Here is an 18,695-nt window from a genome sequence, read left to right as displayed (position 1 = left end):
AAAAAGTACAAGTGAATACATATGGGGAGTAATATTATTTATCAACTAATATTCAGTGAGAGGAAGATGCTTGGAAAGCAGAAATTCTGGAAGAGAACTGAAGACTGGACTGGACTTAAAATTTAGGGCAACATAGCTACAGCATAAAAAAAATCACATCCTGAGCCACATAAATATGCCAATTTAACCCTGGCACAGGCACAGCTAATTGTCAAAGAATGGTTCCATTGTTATACCAAATAAAAGCAAGCAGGATCTTATGAGGGGGATAAGGCAAAAAGTCACATTTATTGTAAAGATAATAATAAAAAATAAAGAAAAGATAGAAGCAAACAACGTTGTTTAACTACTTAACCCTTATACATATAAACATTCATTCATCCATTCATTCAAGTTCTGTGTATTTGTTATAGTTACCAGCCTGGAAGTTGCTTGTGACAGAATACTGGCCAGGTATTCTGTACACAAGTGATGGTAGTGGGGAGCGAAGTCCTGATCAGATGCGCATCTGAAGCTCCTGATAGGCTGGCAGCAGAATCTTGGACTCTGATTCCATAGTATTGTAGTCCAGTTCTTATAGGAATTTCTTCCTATGCCAGTCTATGGAAATTGCTGCATCATGCTGATGTCTTCAGGGTGGCTGCCAGGTGCTCATCAGTGATCTCATCGGGTGGACCTCCAGTACTTGGTTTTCTCCACTTGACACCTTTTGGTTGCACTGGCACCTGATGCCTTCTTCAGCCCTTTGTTGCTGTATTCTCAGGCTGGCACCTCTCAGAACCATTCATTCATCGTCCAAGTACTCTCTCTCTCTTACATACATTCCCTCATTAATGTTTCCCATACAGTATTTTGTATAATAATAAAAGTTGTAGTTACAAAAGTTTCTGGGTGGTATTGCTTAAAACATTCTCTGAGTGCTGAGTAAAGTTACAATGTTTTGAAGAGAACAGGCGTCAATTATGTAACAATGCCCTTAGTCAATTACAGGGCTTGGCTCCCATAGCAGAGTTAGTGGCTTGACAATGCATTGTTACAATGTATCTCTGCAATGTCAATTTCAAGCAGCCCCTTGCACAAGCTTGAGCATGCCCCGAGACACAGAGGGGGGGCTGTTTCTGGCTACATAGGATTATATTCTTAACAGTTCTAAATTACATGACCTAATACATTATATTCTAAAGGGGCAATAATAATAATAAATCTAAACATTTAACAATCTTAACAAATAATAATAAGAAGAAGAAGAATTAATAATAAATCTAAACACTTTAAGTTGTGGGGAACAAATTATGGGGAGTCACTTCCATTTGGGGGAATCATTTTTAATACATTGATATGTTATCCCTACACCATGAACATAGCAGCTAACATCACTCAAGGAGGTTCTTACAGTGACAGAAAACCCCCTTCCATTAGTGCAGGCTGTGTCTATATTATGAGATTATGCTGGCATAGCTACAGTGCTGCAACTATATCTCCATAATGTAGATATGGCCTCTGAGAGTGAACAGCAAACTGGATATTTTGAGAGGTACAGAGGTGCTATAGTTAAAGTACCTGCCTGGGAATCGCGATCTGGTTTATTCTGAACTTTCCAACAGGCTTCTTACAGAAACTTTAAGCAACCTACTCAATTTCTTTGGGCTGCGGATTCCCATAAAACTGAGATATCTGGGTAAAAACTCCTTGCGTTACAATATTGACTTAAAATGGGGGATACATTCTTATTCCCCCCAAATAAGTAGCTAATCAATGTGAAATATCACATAGGTATAATTTTTATGTCTTTGAATTTTTTTTCTATAGTTTGTTCGATTTCTCAAGATGCATTTTTAAATAGCTAATCTGCATTGGGAGATGGCTGAAATTTGTTCTTGGCAGGCCCACTTTCCACTGTTGTCTGTTCTGTCTTAGAAAGCATTCTGTCTCTATGCAAAACTTCATTCGTTAACAAGTAGCCAGATTTGGTCCAAAGAGGAGGGTTTCTTTTATATTGGATTTTAGGGTCATTTTAAACTGTTATTCACATTATAACTGAAAATTTATATGTTTTACATCTGGTTAATTGAGGCTGTTTGCTTGGGAGCCTGACTGGTGACAGCAGAAGTTCTGGACACATGCCAGCCCAACTAATGTGTGAAGAGCTATCATATTTTTCAGTCAGATTTTATTCCAGCAAGATAGAGATTGTGTGTAGCTGCTAATAGATAAATTCATTCCTAGCAACACCCCCACCTCCAGTGAAAATGCCACCCATAATTAAGCCTTTAAAACTTTTAGGGAATTAATACACACACACACACAGAGAGATACAAACCCTTTCTTGTGAAGCAGACAGTCTTGGTGCACACACACATACCTGATTGATACACATCCCCAAAGCAAAGCAGTTAAAAGTTGAGCCACCTGGCAGTACATACACTCTACTCCTCTACCCACACCACAGCTGCCATACACCACAGGGCACGCAGCACAAATGTAACTCAGCCAACCAGGAGCCCTCCCTTAACTGTCCTGCACACACCCTTTACCAAACTGCCTGCTCTCAACACAGTCACTAAACCAAATGGCCATAACTGCAAGGGTTGGCAAACAACATAGTGAAGCAGTATGTGTCAGAAGGCAAAAGGACAGAGTTAAGGTTGTGGTGTACATCTGTGGTTGTGATTTGGTCAGGTGAGGGAGTAGAGAATGGTTGATGTTAGGGGGCATAATTTGTGATTTCTTTGTATTTGTGGCTTTGTGTCATGTGCAGAAACCCTACCTGTGTCACAATAAAGCTTTGGGTGTATTAGTTTTTACTATACCACTGGCTATTATAAGATCACTCCATTAACACTTGCAAAATACTTTAAGATCCTTCAGGATGCTATGCTAAAGTCCTACTATGGATTTGCAATACAGGTAGTCCCCGGGTTACGTACAAGATAGGGACTGTAGGTTTGTTCTTAAGTTGAATTTGTATGTAAGTCGGAATTGGTACATATTGTAGGGGAAACTCTAGCCAAACATTTCTCCAGAGCTCAGTTTTATTCTCCCACACCTCACTTCCCTCAGTCTTTTATTCTCAAGCTGAGGTGTCTGCTGAGAAAAGCCGCTCCGCGTCTCCCTGGTCTGCTGGGGGGGGGGGGGGGGGCTAGCTTCGCGTCTCCCTGGTCTGCTGGGGGGAAGCAGCTAGTGTGGGGTTGCCTCACCCTGTTTGTAAGTAGGGATCCAATGTAAGTCAGATCCATGTAACCCGGAGACTGCCTGTAGTATATAGCAGTTCAAAAACCCAGAATAATCCTAGACTGACTATAAAGAGGCATCGTGCCATAGAACAAGTGATAGTCCCTTCCTGTGTATCACTGGTGAGCCCACATCTAGAATACAGTTTACACTGCCCAGTATCCCTCAGAAAGAGGCCATGTCACAGAAGATATTATAGAAACCAACATAAATAAGTAACAATTTATTGACAAAGAAAGTATTAGCAGAATTAAGTCAGGGTAGCTCTGGTAACTCTGACTAAGCAAGGACATAAATTTGAAGGGTGTAAACATAAAGAGGAATTATTTAGGGTGGTCTGAAAAGGTGAAACTGAGTAATGAGATCAAACTGAGCAAACAAAAATGCAGGCAGCCTTTGAGAGAACATTTCCTGAATGGTGAGTCACTGAAAACTAGACCAAACCAAATGTTTCAGAATACACTGTAGGGAGCAATCCTGCTCTGGCAGAAGAAGGGACAGGATGACCTAATGGTCTTTACCAGCTCTTGATTTTTTTATGAGTCTATGTGGCTGCTTACATGCTATACTATTGGTCTAGAATAACTTTTGTGTTTAAACTGCATAATGTATCCTTTCTCAACACAAAAAAGGAAAACTAGATATCAAACGACAACATTTGAAGTTAAGGGCTGATGTTTCATCCTTAAATCAAGTCAGTGGACCCACTTTGTCTTTACTATGGGCCTAATTGAGCCCAATAGAAGTCTTTCTATTGATTTCGGTGGGAATTGACCTGCTACAAAGCCCCTGTCCATCTAAAACCCAGCTGGCCCAGTGGTCAGGCAGTGGCCCCAGAGTTATTTTGTTTGTTCTAGAGGAGGTAGTCTTGATGAGTAATTGACAGGCCTCTTTCCTTCCTATGAGTCTTTTGTTCTCCACTTGGAGGAGCAGGGTAGCAGGACATGAGCCAAGACTGAAGGGTTGTTGCAGTGTCCAGACCACTTGTTGGTCACCTCAATCTACATCCCCTCCGTAGTGTTCCCTCTAAGATGAGCACCTGCATAGCCATGCACTAAAAATTTTAGGTCTGCCCATGTCATTTTAAGAGATGCACAGCAGCATCTGTGGAATTCCTGCTGGAATGGAGGGTGTGTGGCAGTGGCAGTAGCTGGCAGCCTGGTGGGTTCCTGATGGCGGGTGGCTGCCCTTTTGCTCTGCCTGGAGCTGGGGCACATGAGGTGAGGCAGCCCCAGCTGGAACACCTTGTGCGGCTGCCACTTTGTCTCAGCTGGAGTTGGGGCCGCCCGTGGTACTATTTTTAGCACCGAGGTCCCATGGGGACTGGACCGCAGTACTAAAAATAGCACCACGGGTGGCTTCTGCTCCAGTCCCAGCATGCAATCCCGCCCCGGGGCCAGGACTGTAGGAGCTTCTGGGTCCAGGACTGCAGTACTAAAAATAGCACCACAGCCCTGGCTCCAGCCCCCACAAACTTCTTTCCATGTCGAAGGTAGAAAGTTAGGGAAGGGACAGGGGAATACCTAAGGGGCAAGGGGAAAACTAAGGGGAACATGGGTGAGGAGAGGAAGGGGCTTTTGCTGAGGGGAGAGGAGGGATCTGGGGCAGGCACAAAAGGGCAGGGTGAAGGAGAAACAAATGCCAGGGGGCCAAAAGGAGACGAGGAAAGGGGCAGGAGGGGGGAGGGAAAGGAAGGTGTCAGTGGGCGTGTGAGAAGGGAGGGGACAGGGTGATGCTGGGAGAGGTGAGGGAAGGGACAATGGGAGCAAGAGGGAGGAAGAGAGGAGGGGAGGAGTGGGTGCCAGAAGAGGGGTGGGCATGTTGAAGGCAAAAGTTGGTGCAAGTCATGTGAAGGTACAGAGGGACAGGAGGAGAACTGGGGCAGAGGGTGGTAAGAGGGTGTTCACCAGGGAGAAAGAGGGCAAGGAAGGAAGGGGCAGTGAGGGAAGGGGGAGGTACCAGTAAGGTGCAAGAGTAAGGTAATGTGCAGGTGCCAGGGGGATTGTGGGAGTGAAGCAGAAGGACAGACGTGGACGAGAGGGATGGGCACCAGAGGATAGAGGAGAGAGACAGGGCAAGTGGGGAGAGGAAGGTGTTAGGAGAGGGGATGGAGAAGGGTAGCTACAGATGGTCAGAGTGGGGCTAGAAGACTGGGCACAGGGGGAAGAGAAGGGTGGGTGCAGGGAGGCAGGACCCCAAAGGGCTGAGGGGAATGAGAAGGGCAGGAGCTAGGACAGCGGGGGAGGGGGAGGGCAGTTGCAAGCACCAGGGGAGCAGATGGGGCGAGGGGAGGATGGGAGACATGGCAGCAGAGGGGAAAAGGGAGAGGTTTCTAACTTGGGTGCCACAGTGGCACACATCCAAACAAGCGCCCATGACCTCAATATTAGTGCACAAGACAAAACTCATTCCGCTCATGGGTAGAAAATCTTAGAGGAAACACTGCCCATCAGTCCACTCCCTACCAGCCTACTGCCCCTCCACTTAGTGTGTGGTCATATCATCAGAGATTAGGGTCAATGCCGCAGTGCACTGTTCTTCAGGGCCTCTTATAGGCTCTCAACTGCAAAAGGTCCAGAGAGCGTATGCATCCCTACTTCTGGAGGGGCTGTAGTAATGTTGTAAACACTTACCCCACAGTGCCAAGCATCAGCTGCACTTCCTAGTGCAGCCAGCATTTCCTTCATCTGTGCTACCACAGCCCTTTTAAACTGTCCTTCCAGCTGGAGTACGCCCCACAGCCTTTAAGGCACAAGGCCTCAACTAGCCCAGAACTACTCAATACCTTGCTCTGATTTTGTGGAGTTTATCAACCCCATCAGAGGCCTACAAGAGGGAAAGATAGAGGGATAGTCACAGAATACTGTATATGGTCTTCGCTTTTTAGCTGTAAAGGGAGCAACATGGCTAAAACAACACACAAAGCTGAGTCATTTTGGCCTTTTTAGTTATTTAAGGATAGGGGGTGATAGCAAAATACAAGGCTTTGTCTACACTATGACTTTTTCTGCAAGATGCAATGCAAATGAAGTGCAGATTAGCATTTTCCCGTGCTTTATTTGCATACTCTTTCATTCCGTTTTTGCACAAAAACAGGCAGTGTGGCCATGGCCATTTTGTGCAAAAAACCCTTTTTCTGCAAGATCCTTATACCTTTCCGGGACAGATATAAGGATCTTGCGGAAAAAGGGGTTTTTGCACAAAATGGCCACGGCCAAACTGCCTGTTTTTGCGCAAAAACTAAACGAGAGGGTACGTTTAGACTACAGGGTTTTGTCGATGGAAGTTTTGTTGACAGATACTGTCGACAAAACTTCTGTCGACATAGAGCATCTAGACACATTCAGTTTTGTCGACAAAGCAAGCTGCTTTGTCGACAAAACCCTGTAGTCTAGACACAACCCTACAGGCAATAGCACCTTCTGTCGACAGAACTCTGTCGATAGAAGGCGTTATGCCTCGTAAAATGAGGTTTACCAGCGTCGACAAAACTGCTGAGTTCTGTCGACGTTATGTCGACAGAACTCAGCGGTAGTGTAGACGCAAGTATAGTTTTGTCGACAAAAGTCCACTTTTGTCGACAAAACTCAGTAGTCTAGACACACCCAGAGTATGCAAATGAAGCATGGGAAAATGTTAATCCGTGCTTCATTTGCATTACTTCTTACAGAAAAAGTCATAGTGTAGCTGTAGTCCAATAGTGTGTGTATGAAAATACACACACATACACACACGTTCCTGGATATTTGTCACATCAGTAACTGATAGCTACTATAACCATCCAAATTCTTTCAAGATACAATGTTGCAAATAGACTTCTTTCTGATCTGTGCTAAAAACACCTCGCAAATTCTTATTAAATAAGTAAACAAGCCCAGGTTAATAGTAAAGAATTCTTGCCTCCCTTCCTTTCCAACTTCAGTTAAAAAGTATAATTTGTGCTCTCACTCCTCATTTAGAAAGCAGTTTACATCTGCTATCATGTCTTGATTACCTGCAAGAAAAGATCCAAATTACACCTCAGAAAAAATATTTAATTATTACTCAATTGTATTTTGTACTGGGTAGAAAATTATGATTAAAAACAAAACACAAAATGTCTAAAATGTCCATGAAACATTTTGATCTTTTTCAGATACCATCTGAATATCAAAAAAATTGTGGCAAAAAACTGATTATGGAGGTTTTAATGAAAAATAAAAAAGGTCCACTGTAAGCAAATATTTTGAGACATTTTTGTATAGTCAAAAAAACAATTTTCCACTGGAAAAAATCATGAAGGAAAATTTTCAGCCATCTTTACTTTTAGGTACCTATCAAGCTAGTATGCTCTCTACAAACCATGAAGCACTCCATTTCTGCTAGCTTTTTGAAACACCGGAGGTAGAATGTTTTCCCCCCATGCTTCTAATCTGAGTTCTGAATGCTTTTATATTTCAGATATGTACTAAACCCACTCAACCAAGGTTATATAAATTTCCCAACTGTTCTTTCCCTTTTCTCAGTCAATAGTATTCATGAGAGACAGGGCCCCAATTTCCTATTAATTCAATTTTTCCTCCTTTGCTTCCAGCAGAACATCTGCCCTGCTTCTCATCACAAATGTCAATACTTTTTATGCCAGTCTAACCAACATGTGGAAACTGAATGAAGTAGCAAGTACCAGGAATTCAAAATCCTGGTTTTAGTCTCAGACATTGGAATGCCACTGTACTGAAATGTGCACTTTACCATAATAAAGTTCTTGTTTTAACTGACAAAAGATTACTGACTTGAGTGAAAAGCATCATCTGAGTTTAGGAAGCAAGGGGCGAAGGCATACCATTTTATCATGAATTATTAGAAATAAATGCTTAGCTGATCATAGAACTGGAAAAGACCTCAGGAGGTTATCAAGTCCAGCCCCCTGCCCAAGGCAGGATCAATTCCAACTACAGCAACCGAGCCAGGATAAATATATTCTTTTAAAAATTCCTCTTTAAAAAATTCAGCAACAATAACCCCCAGTTAAATCTTTTTCATCCCACCTTTTGGTAACTTTTGACCATCAAGAAATAGGTAGCTCTGTATTTCATCCCTTTAACTCTGAGGAGCAGGCACATCATTTATGGAACAAAAGCAATTGTGGACACTAGTGCACCATTTGCACATGTTTACTTTAAGTGTCATTTTAAAGAAAAGCAGTAGATTTTAATTAATCTCAAAGCAATTGTTTACCTTTATGTAAGAGATTAGTCTCACCAGTTATTGTTTCATCTCTAATTGGGCATGCAAACTAGAGGTTAAGAATTTGTCAAAACTTCAACTGAAGATAGCACTTTATAACACTTTTTCCCCTGTGGAGAGGAAAGTACCCACACTGTTTCTGCTACAGCTGTAGCTAATGGCAAAGTGCCCAGTGAATTCAACAGAGGCAGGATTGGTCTGGTGTGCCATATTGCCAGGTGTAAATTATAACATGGAAGATTTTAAATGACTTGGATGCAGTTGGGAGCCAGAATACAGTACTTTTCATGACAACACATACTCTAACCAACAAGGTACTTAAGCAAGTGCTTAAATTTATGTACCTGAGCAGACTATACTGAAACCAGTGGGGACTACTCACATGCTGAAGTTCCTTGGTGAATCAATGCCTTGGAAAGCGGGCAGTTTTGAAATTAATCCAAGGTACAAAAACTGTGTTTGTGATTTATAGTTTTTACACACTTCCTGCAGTTGGTGGGTCTCTCAGATAGATTTAAAGCTACTCTGTAACAGAACACATGTATTATGGACCAGATTCTGCTATGCTAGTTCAGTTATGATCTGGGTTTCTTTGAGGTGTGAGCATGAGGAAGAATGGCATTTGCTAGCAATATCATTTTTTATTCTTTTAAATCAAATTTAAATGATCAAACCTTATTGTTTCCTAAAATTTTCACTAGAGAGCAAGAGCATTTTGTTTAGTCAAGAAAATAAAGTCAACAAATGAATATGTTGTTAGTTTGACAGCAATAAAAAAAAAATCACACCATAAAATATTTATTAAGAAGCAATGGACTTTTTTCACTTGTAAGAAACACTTTGTCAAGTGCTCTGTACGAGATTTAAAAACTTTGCCAAATGTTAACATTGATTTTACATTATTATACACAAGATAAAACACCACATCTTACAAATTTCCTTTTATTACAACTCTGGGTTGTTGTTTCAACCCACCCACCCCCAGTTGTAAATTAGTTTCTACATACTTAAATTTAATATTTTAAACAAGTAAACAATGTACAAAAAGATTCACCTGAATTTCATAAATCAGAGTTGGTGTCCTTAATAGAGCATGTGCAATCCATGCAGTGCATTCTGGGAGAGAGAGAAATAAAGAGCTAACTTTATTCACAGTTGAAAAAGCTAACCAAGTTGACCAGTCTTCTGGAAAAAAACCAATGGGCCTGATCCTGTAAGATACTGAGCACCTTTAACTCTTCTTGAACCAACAATAGTTGAGGGCATTTAGGCCTAGATCTTTCAAGGTATTTAGACATTGCTCTGCTTAGAACTGAAAGCTCAAGGGAGCATTTAGTTCCTCAAAAGATATTTAGGTGCCTACTTTCCATGGAGTTGAGTGCTTAGATGCTTTTGAAAACCCCATTAGGTGCCTCATAGCCTTAAGATTTAAAATGCTGAGACAAGCAGCAACTGAACACTGCTAAAAATCTGGTAATCCATGTTTTGTAGGAGTTACTCAGCACTTCATGATCAGACCTAGTCTTTTCTAGTCTCTTTTAGAAGTTATATACACTGTATTAGGGATGTTAAATTTCATGTAATCAACTGATTGAGTAGTTGATGGAAGTCAATAAGGGGGGAAACTGCAGAGCCACAGCAGGGTTAGGTCCCAGGCCCAGGAGCTAACCCCATTGCAGCTCTGCCTTTTAAATGTATTAAGAGCTGCTAGGTGCTTAATACGTTTAAAAAGCAGAGGCACAGCAGGAGGGACCAGCGGTAAGCCAGGAATCAACCGTCCCAACCTGCACATGGTCCTAGCTACACCTCTGCCTCCCGTGCCCCTCCCCCTCCAGAGAGTGCTGAGGGGAACTGGCTTTTAAGCCGGCTGCCCCTGAGCACTGGCTCCTGCTCCCCCCCCTTGCTGCCTATCTCTGATAGAGGCAGCAAGAGGGAGGGGGAAGTGGCTAATCAAGTCACTACTCGACAAGCTTGGGTAGTCGACTAGTTGCTTACATCCCTATGCTGTACTATATTTATGGTATCAGACAAGAAACCTGGTGTGAAATATCTACTCCTTTTCATATTGCAGTGGTAAATAACAGCTCATCCTTTCCTTTTTTGTGTTGTAGGTTTGCAAATGAAACCATTAGACCTGGCATAATTGCCCATGTAACAAAACTGTTAATATCAGATTCATTGCAACATAAGGAATCAGTATCAGACAATAAGAAAATTTTAATCAGTTCTAGTCTGGTTAAAGCAATTTAATGTTTTCAGGATGTCTTCAATACTATACTGTCATTCCAAACATAAAGAACAAATTGACTAAAATGCACAGACAAATTTAAAAACGATGAAAGCAGCCTTAAAGACATTGTAGTTTTTTTTAAAGAATTATGAAATGCATGTTACCATTAACACAAACACATCATTCTTCGTATATTTGTTGCTTCTTTAAACTCAGATTATCTATTTTATCACAAATTGAATCAAAAGTTTCAGTGCAAAGTCACCCTCTGCAACATGCCATCTGCTTGAAGGTTTAAAGATTTCTATATTGTGCAGAAATATTTCATTTATAAAGCAATTATGCAAAATGAAAATCTATTAGGACTTGATTGTTTTGGTTGTTCTTTTGTTTATTTTCAATGCAAATAAAAAATAGCATTTCCAGAAATTGATTCCTATTCTAGTTGTGCAAATCTCCCAAGTTCAATTTGGATTGGCAGTATTTTAGCATCAGAACTGGTCAGCAGGCCCTGGAGTTCAGAAAGGTTTGGATTAGAATGAATCCCATTTTCCCATGGCTGAATTGAATCACAAACCCATGGGCAAGATCTCAGTTTGATAAGTTTGTGCACATTCACACAGGTTTATGTTTTACAGGAAGTGGGATTAGTAGCCATATTTGAAGATACTACAATACTTTTCTCTGCAAGCACAGTTCAAACTTGAAATGCACAAGACAACAGCAGTATCAAAGATTTTGATCAAAGCAAGAATCTCATATCTGTTTTTATTAAAGTTCACTGAGATAAACAAAGATTGTGCAAACCCCTATTGGTTCCTGAACAAGAGTCAAATTCAAATAGAGTATGAGTCCATGTGCATGGGAAGTTAGAGCTGAATTTTTGTACATTTCTAATTCCTACATAAATATAAAGGACAAAGAAAATAATCTTGTGAAAAACTAAGAACACCACATCATCCCACTTTAAAACTAAAGTGGATTAAGAAATCACAGGACTTGGTAGCAAATTTCTATCTTACAATGATTGCACAGTTTAGTCTTCCATAGACAATGTGATTGTCTGTAAAGAAATATTAAATGTTGTAAAGAAGTCTGAAGAGAGGAGAACAGAGGTTTCGTAAGTACCACAATCTTGTATGGTATACGAAAACTCTGTGAAGCAGACAAATGCTTTTGACTGTGCCATACCTGGAAGGCACTTAGTGGCTCAGGCATTTATCGCACATACAGAGTTATATTAAATCCTTTGTTGATCATGAACTGGAATGGAAGCATATCTGGAAATGCAAAGATATTGTCACAGTTTTTGGCAACTAAATCCAATGTAAAGAAATTGTTTATAAACACTGTCTGACATGCATGAGTCTTTCAAAATTATTTACAAATGAGGTTCTACAAGCTTCATTCCAAAAGTATTTCTCCTTTGCTTGGCTTAGGTGCTAAAATGTGATTTTTAAAGTTACACAGTCACCGCTGGGTACATCTTCTGTTCACTATTGGCATGGGGATAGGGAGACTGAATCTGTCTGTATCCACTTTGCAGACCATCCAGGAAAGGTGGCACCGGGGTCATAGGCATAGAGTCATGTTGGACAGCATAACCTACATACTGTGGGTGCAAATACTGCCCTTGATGTGGCACAATCTGGGTAGCCTGCTGGCAGTTCAGTACTGAGAAGTTAGTAGGCATGTTGACATAGACATTATTCATGGTCCCTTCTGGCAAACAGCAGTTGGTCTGTGACCTAGTAGGGGGGGCTCTGGCACCTGAATTGGCACTGGAACTGGAGCTGGCAGCTGTACTTGATTGACGAGAAGATGAACCACGGGAGGTACTAGCACTTGGAATCATGGGAATAGTCTCCATCAGCCGATTACCTCCAGGTGCTCGGCTCTGCTGTGGCTCCTGCTTGGGTCGCAGGCATCTGCAGCAACAAGCTGCTACTAGAGATCCCAAGATGATAAAGGCAACAAAAACAGATCCAACTATAAGGAATGGAACATAAATGGGCACTAAAATAAATAAAAAACAAAAACAGTTATTAGGAGATGCTACAAAGGCCACACCTAAAAAACAGTTGTACAAAGAGAACAAGGTTTCCAAGTCTGTCCTAATTACACCACTTCAGGCTCCTTCTGGTGTGTTCAGTATTTGGGTAAGGCCAGCAAATGTGCTAGAACCACGGAGGCTTTTCCCTGAACAGCAGGAGAAAGATTCCAGTTTGTACTTGACCTTTAGTCATAAATACAGTCTTAAAGGTGGTATAAGTTTAAAGAATGTATACAGTTAGACTATGGTAAATGGTTAGGAATCACTTTGAAATCCTGTGTAAAAGTCCCCACCCCTTTCTTTTTTAATTGAAAGTGCAAGCAAACCTGAAGGAATGATTACAGTACTTTGACTATTAAATATACTAGGACACAACTTGTACAAGACATTCTGGAGACAACTGGTGTTATCTAGAACATTAAAATAAATGCAGAACTTAAAAAAAATCAACTGTTTTTTCATTTGTAAAGTATCCAAACTCCTTGATAGTAATTTAACTTTTTCCTGTTTCTGATTTTTAATACTTGCAAATAGTGGACTAATTGCTAAGTTTCTTATTTGCTGTCCAAAAATGTGACATTTGTATCTGTCCTACTTTTATTCTTAGTTTCTTGTCAATGAGCATGGTATATGTGCCTAAGTCTTTCTATTATAAAAACGTAGTGTTTGCTTAAAATTTAAGGTAGAAACACTTTCTTTTCAACTGATCCCGCTGCCCGAAGTATTGGTAATTTTTTAAAAATGTGTAGAAAAAGCTGTAAAACGAAGGGGAATTACCCATACTAACTAAGCGTGGATTCACCTTTACTAGCCAAGTCCTGGTCCATAGGTAGGGCTTGAAAGAGGGGTTGCAGCTCCCCTCGTTAAAAGGTAGGCCAGAGATGTAGGCATGTTCTCCCGAGAAGTCTTCCCCTCCCTCCAAGCTCTCTAGGGCTCACGCCACTGACGTGCCAAGTGGGAGCAGGCAGACGGGCTAGGTGCCCGAGCTCGCCCGCGGGCGCTCTCAGAACTATCTTCAGGGTCCTGCCGTTCCCAACAGTTAAGCTCTGTGAAGGGAGAGCCTGGGGCCGGCAGGCGGACTGACTGGGACACGCCGCATAGGCAGTGCCAGCGCCTCCCTGAACGAGGGGGCTCGGAGTGGCTGAATGGCTGAGCCCGGCTGTCCCGTATCAGCACCCTCCCATGAAGGGCTGCCCAGGCTGCGCCATGTGCCTGGCCAAGCCGCCAAGGCCCCGAGGACGGGAGAGGGGATAGCCGCGTACCTGCTGCGCCATCCGGGCCGTCTTTGTCCAGCCGGCCCTGCTCGTCCGCCCCCTGCTGCCGGTCGTTGTCGCACACGCCCTGGTCCAGCCGGGCCTCGGCGCTGGAGCAGCAGTAGCGCAAGGCGCAGCTGCCGCAGCAGATGGTGGCGTCCCCGCCGTCGAAGCGCTCCGGGCACTGGAACCCGTCCCGCCAGGCGCCCTGCGCGTCCAACCAGCCGTGGCAGTACTCGCCGCTGGCCCCGGCCCCCGCCGGCAGCAGCCAGCCCAGCGCCGCCAGCAGCAGCCAGCAGCGCCCGCTCCACATGGCACCGCTCCGCGGTGGCGTCCGGGCCAGCAGCGCGCCCAGCAGAAAAGGGGGGTGGGCCCGCAGCCCCCAGGGGACTCCTCTGCTAGCAGCCACCTTGGCCAGGGTGGTAGGGGGACAGCCCCTAGCTACGCGCGGGGAGGGAGCAGGGGCACAGCGCCCCGCCGTGCCGGTGGGAGGGGGTCTCTTGCTAAGAAGGATCTCAATGGGGAGCGGTGACACATCGGACCGCAAGGGAATCTAACACCTGGAAGCGGGGAGTCCAGGGGGCTCTTCTGCACGCCCCCCGCCTGGAAGAAGGGGTCGGAGGCTCTTCTGGAAGTGCCCGGCGCTCCGTGCTCCGGCGTTGGTCAGTCCCAAGGAAACCCCCCGCTACCTCCTAGAAGGCGGCGGCAGGACTTGCCGTCACCGCGGCTGGCGCTTGCCCCTCTCCAGGCACCCAGCGAGCAGCCGCCCCCGGGCTGCGAGGGCAGCGTGTCTGGCGAAGCGCTTCACACAGCCAGGACTTCCCTCCCCATCGCTACCAGCGCGGCGGCGCCTCCCAGTGCTGCTGCGATAGGGGAAGCGATGCGAGCCCGGGGCGCCCTCACGCCGGCGGGGGCAGAGAAGCGGCAGGAAACTCCAGCAGCATCCGAGACGGGGCTGTCCCAGCCCCTCGGCCCCAGGCGCACGGCTCAGCTCAACCTCCCGTCCGGATCCCAGGACCGAGCCCGCAGCGACGCGAGAGACTGCCCTGGGCTGCCGAGCCCGGCCCCGCAGGGGCAGCCACAGGGGACGGACGGCTGCTGTTACTGCGTGTCCTCGGCCCGGACATCCCGCCCAAACTTTCCTTTCATGATTCGAAGCCGCGCCCGAAGTGGGGACCAGCGGGCTGGCGGTGCCGGGGCTCAGTCCCCTGTCCCGACGAGTCCTTCACCTGGGCGCGCCAGCCTGGCAGCGCCAAGTTACATCCCTGCGCTGCGGGGCTACACCCCCTGGCGCGGCGCGGAGCCAGCCAGCCGCTGGAGCTGCGAGCGCGGCGCCCCCCTGGCTGCAGGCGGGGCGAGAGGGGCTGCGAGGGAGCGTGGGGCGCGGAGCTGCCTCCCGGCGTGTCTCTCTCGCGGCGCCTTTCCTCGGGTTCCTCGCTGAGCCGCTGACTGCACTGCCTCGCTGCGCGGTAGCCACTGGCGCCCGGGCTGTGTCGCTCTCTACTGGCGAGACAAGCAGCCACTGGCCGGACCTCAGACGCCTCGCACTTGCTTCCAGTGTTATTATAGGCACCCAACACCCATTGGTGCGCATGCGTTTTATCCCAGCCACCCTCCTCGCCTCAGCCTCCCGCAAGGGGGCAGGGGGTGACAAGGGCAGCCGCGTTTGATTATCGTAGTTCACTCCCCTAGCCAGACACGCTCACTCTGATGGGGGAAAACGAGCGGCCTTTAACAGGTTGAAACTGTAAGAGAATGTAAGTAGCAGAATGCACTTTTTTGGAATGTGGCTAGGAAATGGGACTGACACTCCTAGTTCTGCGAAAAAATGGCATGGAATATCCGGGTGCCAGTTTTTTCGGGGTTTTTGCAACAAGCACAGCAATGCAATATACCCTAGAAAGCTGTGAAGTGCTGCAGGAGACATGCCACCCATCACACCACTTACACTAGTTTCTTAACACCTCTTAGTTTTAGTCTTTGATTTTCTTGAAGGCTTCTAGCCAATCTCCCGGTCACACGCACAACCCTGCACAAACTCAGCAGCTGACAACTTGAAATCCAGTATACTTAGACAAGCTTTAAAGCATGTATACTTTGTAGTTCAGAGGCTCTATCAGTTCATAGTTATTGCATCTATATTTAATTTAAATAAATGATTGAATTTTCTCCATCACACAAAACAACACTTGGTATTGTTAATTTCCCTCACATTCAGCGGTTTCTACACTTCATAATTTAACACCCAATTGTAGAGACACTTTTTCCTCTGGTGAGACTGTAAAACATATTTCAGGTGGAATGATCTTTATGGAAAAAGAAACTATATCCTGGTATCATTCTAGGATGATGTTTCCCCATTTTTCTTTATATTATTGCAGATCACCAAAATACACGTGTCTAAATTTTCTGTATGTTATTTGTCTCTTTGGTTTTTAAATGAAGTCTCAATGAATGCATGACAAAAAGTTAGAAGTTATCCCTGAAAAAAAGGAATTATGAAGACTGTGTTATGTCCCAATGCTGCCCGATGCTCAGCATAGGGTAAAGCATGGGTTCCCAAACTGGGGGGCGAGCTCAACAAGTTTTGCTGCTATTTTCTGAGGGGGAGTGAGGGTTTTTCAAAAATCAAAAAGGGGGTGTGATGCTGAGAAGTTTGGGAACCACTGGGGTAAAGCATCCATCCTTGCACATCAGCTTCCATTTCTGTAGCTTTAGAGGAGAAAGCTCAAACAGTTACAAGCTTTTTAACAAAATGAAATGGAAGCAATATACTTACATATTTATTTTATTTTTCAGCTGTGAAATTAAACAAAGTGCTTACTGACTTTGTGTGAATGACAGACAAAACCACTACAGGTTTAAACAAGAGTCAGCAGCAAGAAGGAGGCCATCCATTAGGATCACATAGCAGGTAACATATCAGGAAACACAATATTCCATGAAGTTTATTCTTTAATTTTTTTTAGAAAATTGGCATGGAATTTACTAGTCTGCATTTTGATTATGAGATAATGGTAGTTTACTAGAAGGAAAGAAAGCAACTGTGAAGATTTCCATTTTCTGAATTCTACCTGATTGCAATAAAGTTGATTCCAAAATTTTATACACCTCTGAGCTTTTACAATTCTTTGCTTTTCTTTATTTTTGCAGCTAAATTATCATCTTTGTCTACCAAGCAAGTGCTATACTAGCAGTATACACTCCCTTTCAACCCATCTGTCCTTCGGTTCTCCTCTTCATTTTCAGCAGTTCTCACACTTGTTCCTGGACAGGTGTGTTATAGTTCTAGTGTTCAAGTCAAATTCCAACTCAAGTACTTACATCCTGTCTACCTACATCACGTCTGAGGTTTCAGTAAGCTACAGTGGTCTTCCTTACTTGCTGCCCTACAGTTTAGTATTGCTATCTTCTATATAATAGCAATTCTCCCCTCCAGAAGTTGCTGCACTGTTGTGGTGGGTGAAGAAATGATCCCTAACTCTAAACTACCTTATTGGGGTATTATGAGTCACAGTAAACATTTGCAAAGGCCTGTTAGGGTGCATGTTCACAGCAGAGCTTAACTCGAAATAAGCTTTGCAAATTGAGCTATGTCAGTTGCATAGCTTATTTTGAAATAGCCTATTTTGAAATTGGGAGCATCTACACATCACTTATTTCAAAATAGAGCACTCTTCCTCCGACTTCCCTTATTCCTCGTACAATGAGGGTTATAGCAGTCTGAGTAAGAAGTCCTCCAGCTTGACAGTATTTCAACACTATTTCGAAATAACTGCCTGCTGCGTGGACGTGGACTAATTTCTAAATAATGCTAATTATTTCAAAATAATGTTCCTGTGTAGACATACCCTTAGTTATTTGACAGGATTGCAGTACCTCTAGGGCAGATTCTGTGGTCATCCATGGTAACTAAGCTACATGAAAACTGCACAACTGAAAGAGAAGAAATGTATGTGGATTTCAATTATGAGGGTAGATAGTTCTATTTCAAAGACTGATCAGCCCATCCCTGTAGGTTTTAATAAATTCTTTAACATTTGCAATCTCTAGTGAGAGACTACTTTCTCTTTATATAAGCAGTCCATATAGTCAGAGGAGCGCATTACCCAGGCCAACTCTGTGTGAAAAACTACAGTGGAGCTAATGTAAGATAACTAGCCTTGAGGCATGGCAAGGGAAGGTGAACTGTCTAGAGACAGGACTGAAGACCCGAGGATTCATATCAGTAACTGGTGGCAATGTCATCCTGACAGCTAGGAGCGAGAGAATAGCATCTGTCATGCCCCTGAATTCATTTAACTTCTGCCCGCATGTCCATTGTCTTTAATCCAAGTTGAAATTATAGTTTCTTCTTCAGAATAGCAACACATTCACTCTCACATTTTTAGAGAGTAAAATAGTTCTACAATTCATCCTCTTAACTAGTTTGTCATTTAGGTTGCCACTAAGGTGCATCTCTTAAAACTAGCCAATTAGCCCGTCATAAGACGAGATTTTCAGGTCTCTCCTCCATGTCGGTTTTCTCTCCTGAGCCTCCGGTCTCTCGCTCCAGCTCCGTCTCTCTCTCTCTCTCTCTCCTACTACTACTGCCTCTCCCCCCCTCAGCTCTCCTCCTCCTCCTGCTTCTCTCTCTGTCTCTCTCTTTCACTTCTCCTCCCCCTCCTGTCTCTCACTCGGGGGACCGCCCAAATAATCGCTT

General features: G+C 44.1%; 1 protein-coding gene across 1 annotated transcript; it reads right to left on the bottom strand.

Moving 5' to 3' along the window:
• Window positions 1-9,239: 9,239 nt before the first annotated feature.
• On the bottom strand, window positions 9,240-15,630 carry SHISA2 (shisa family member 2). The gene is made up of 2 exons (XM_075919254.2): window positions 14,003-15,630; window positions 9,240-12,703 (listed from the first exon to the last, which is right to left on the bottom strand). Exons 1-2 carry the CDS (start codon window positions 14,304-14,306, stop codon window positions 12,150-12,152), a joined length of 858 nt encoding a protein of 285 aa, XP_075775369.1. The 5' UTR covers window positions 14,307-15,630; the 3' UTR covers window positions 9,240-12,149.
• Between the last annotated feature and the right edge of the window lie 3,065 nt (window positions 15,631-18,695).

The sequence above is a fragment of the Pelodiscus sinensis genome, chromosome 1 (genome assembly GCF_052426305.1).
Source record: "Pelodiscus sinensis isolate ZL-2025 chromosome 1, ASM5242630v1, whole genome shotgun sequence".
NCBI classification, from domain to species: domain Eukaryota; kingdom Metazoa; phylum Chordata; order Testudines; family Trionychidae; genus Pelodiscus; species Pelodiscus sinensis.
Note: the sequence above shows the minus strand (reverse complement) of the source record. Positions and strands in the feature narration are given on the sequence as shown.

Excerpts from the sequence above, each read along its gene's own strand:
- SHISA2 (XM_075919254.2), bottom strand. The coding sequence starts at position 14,306 with ATGTGGAGCGGGCGCTGCTGGCTGCTGCTGGCGGCGCTGGGCTGGCTG. Across the intron at positions 12,704-14,002 it reads CGGCCCGGATGGCGCAGCAG|TGCCCATTTATGTTCCATTC; the intron begins GTACGCGGCTAT and ends TATTTATTTTAG.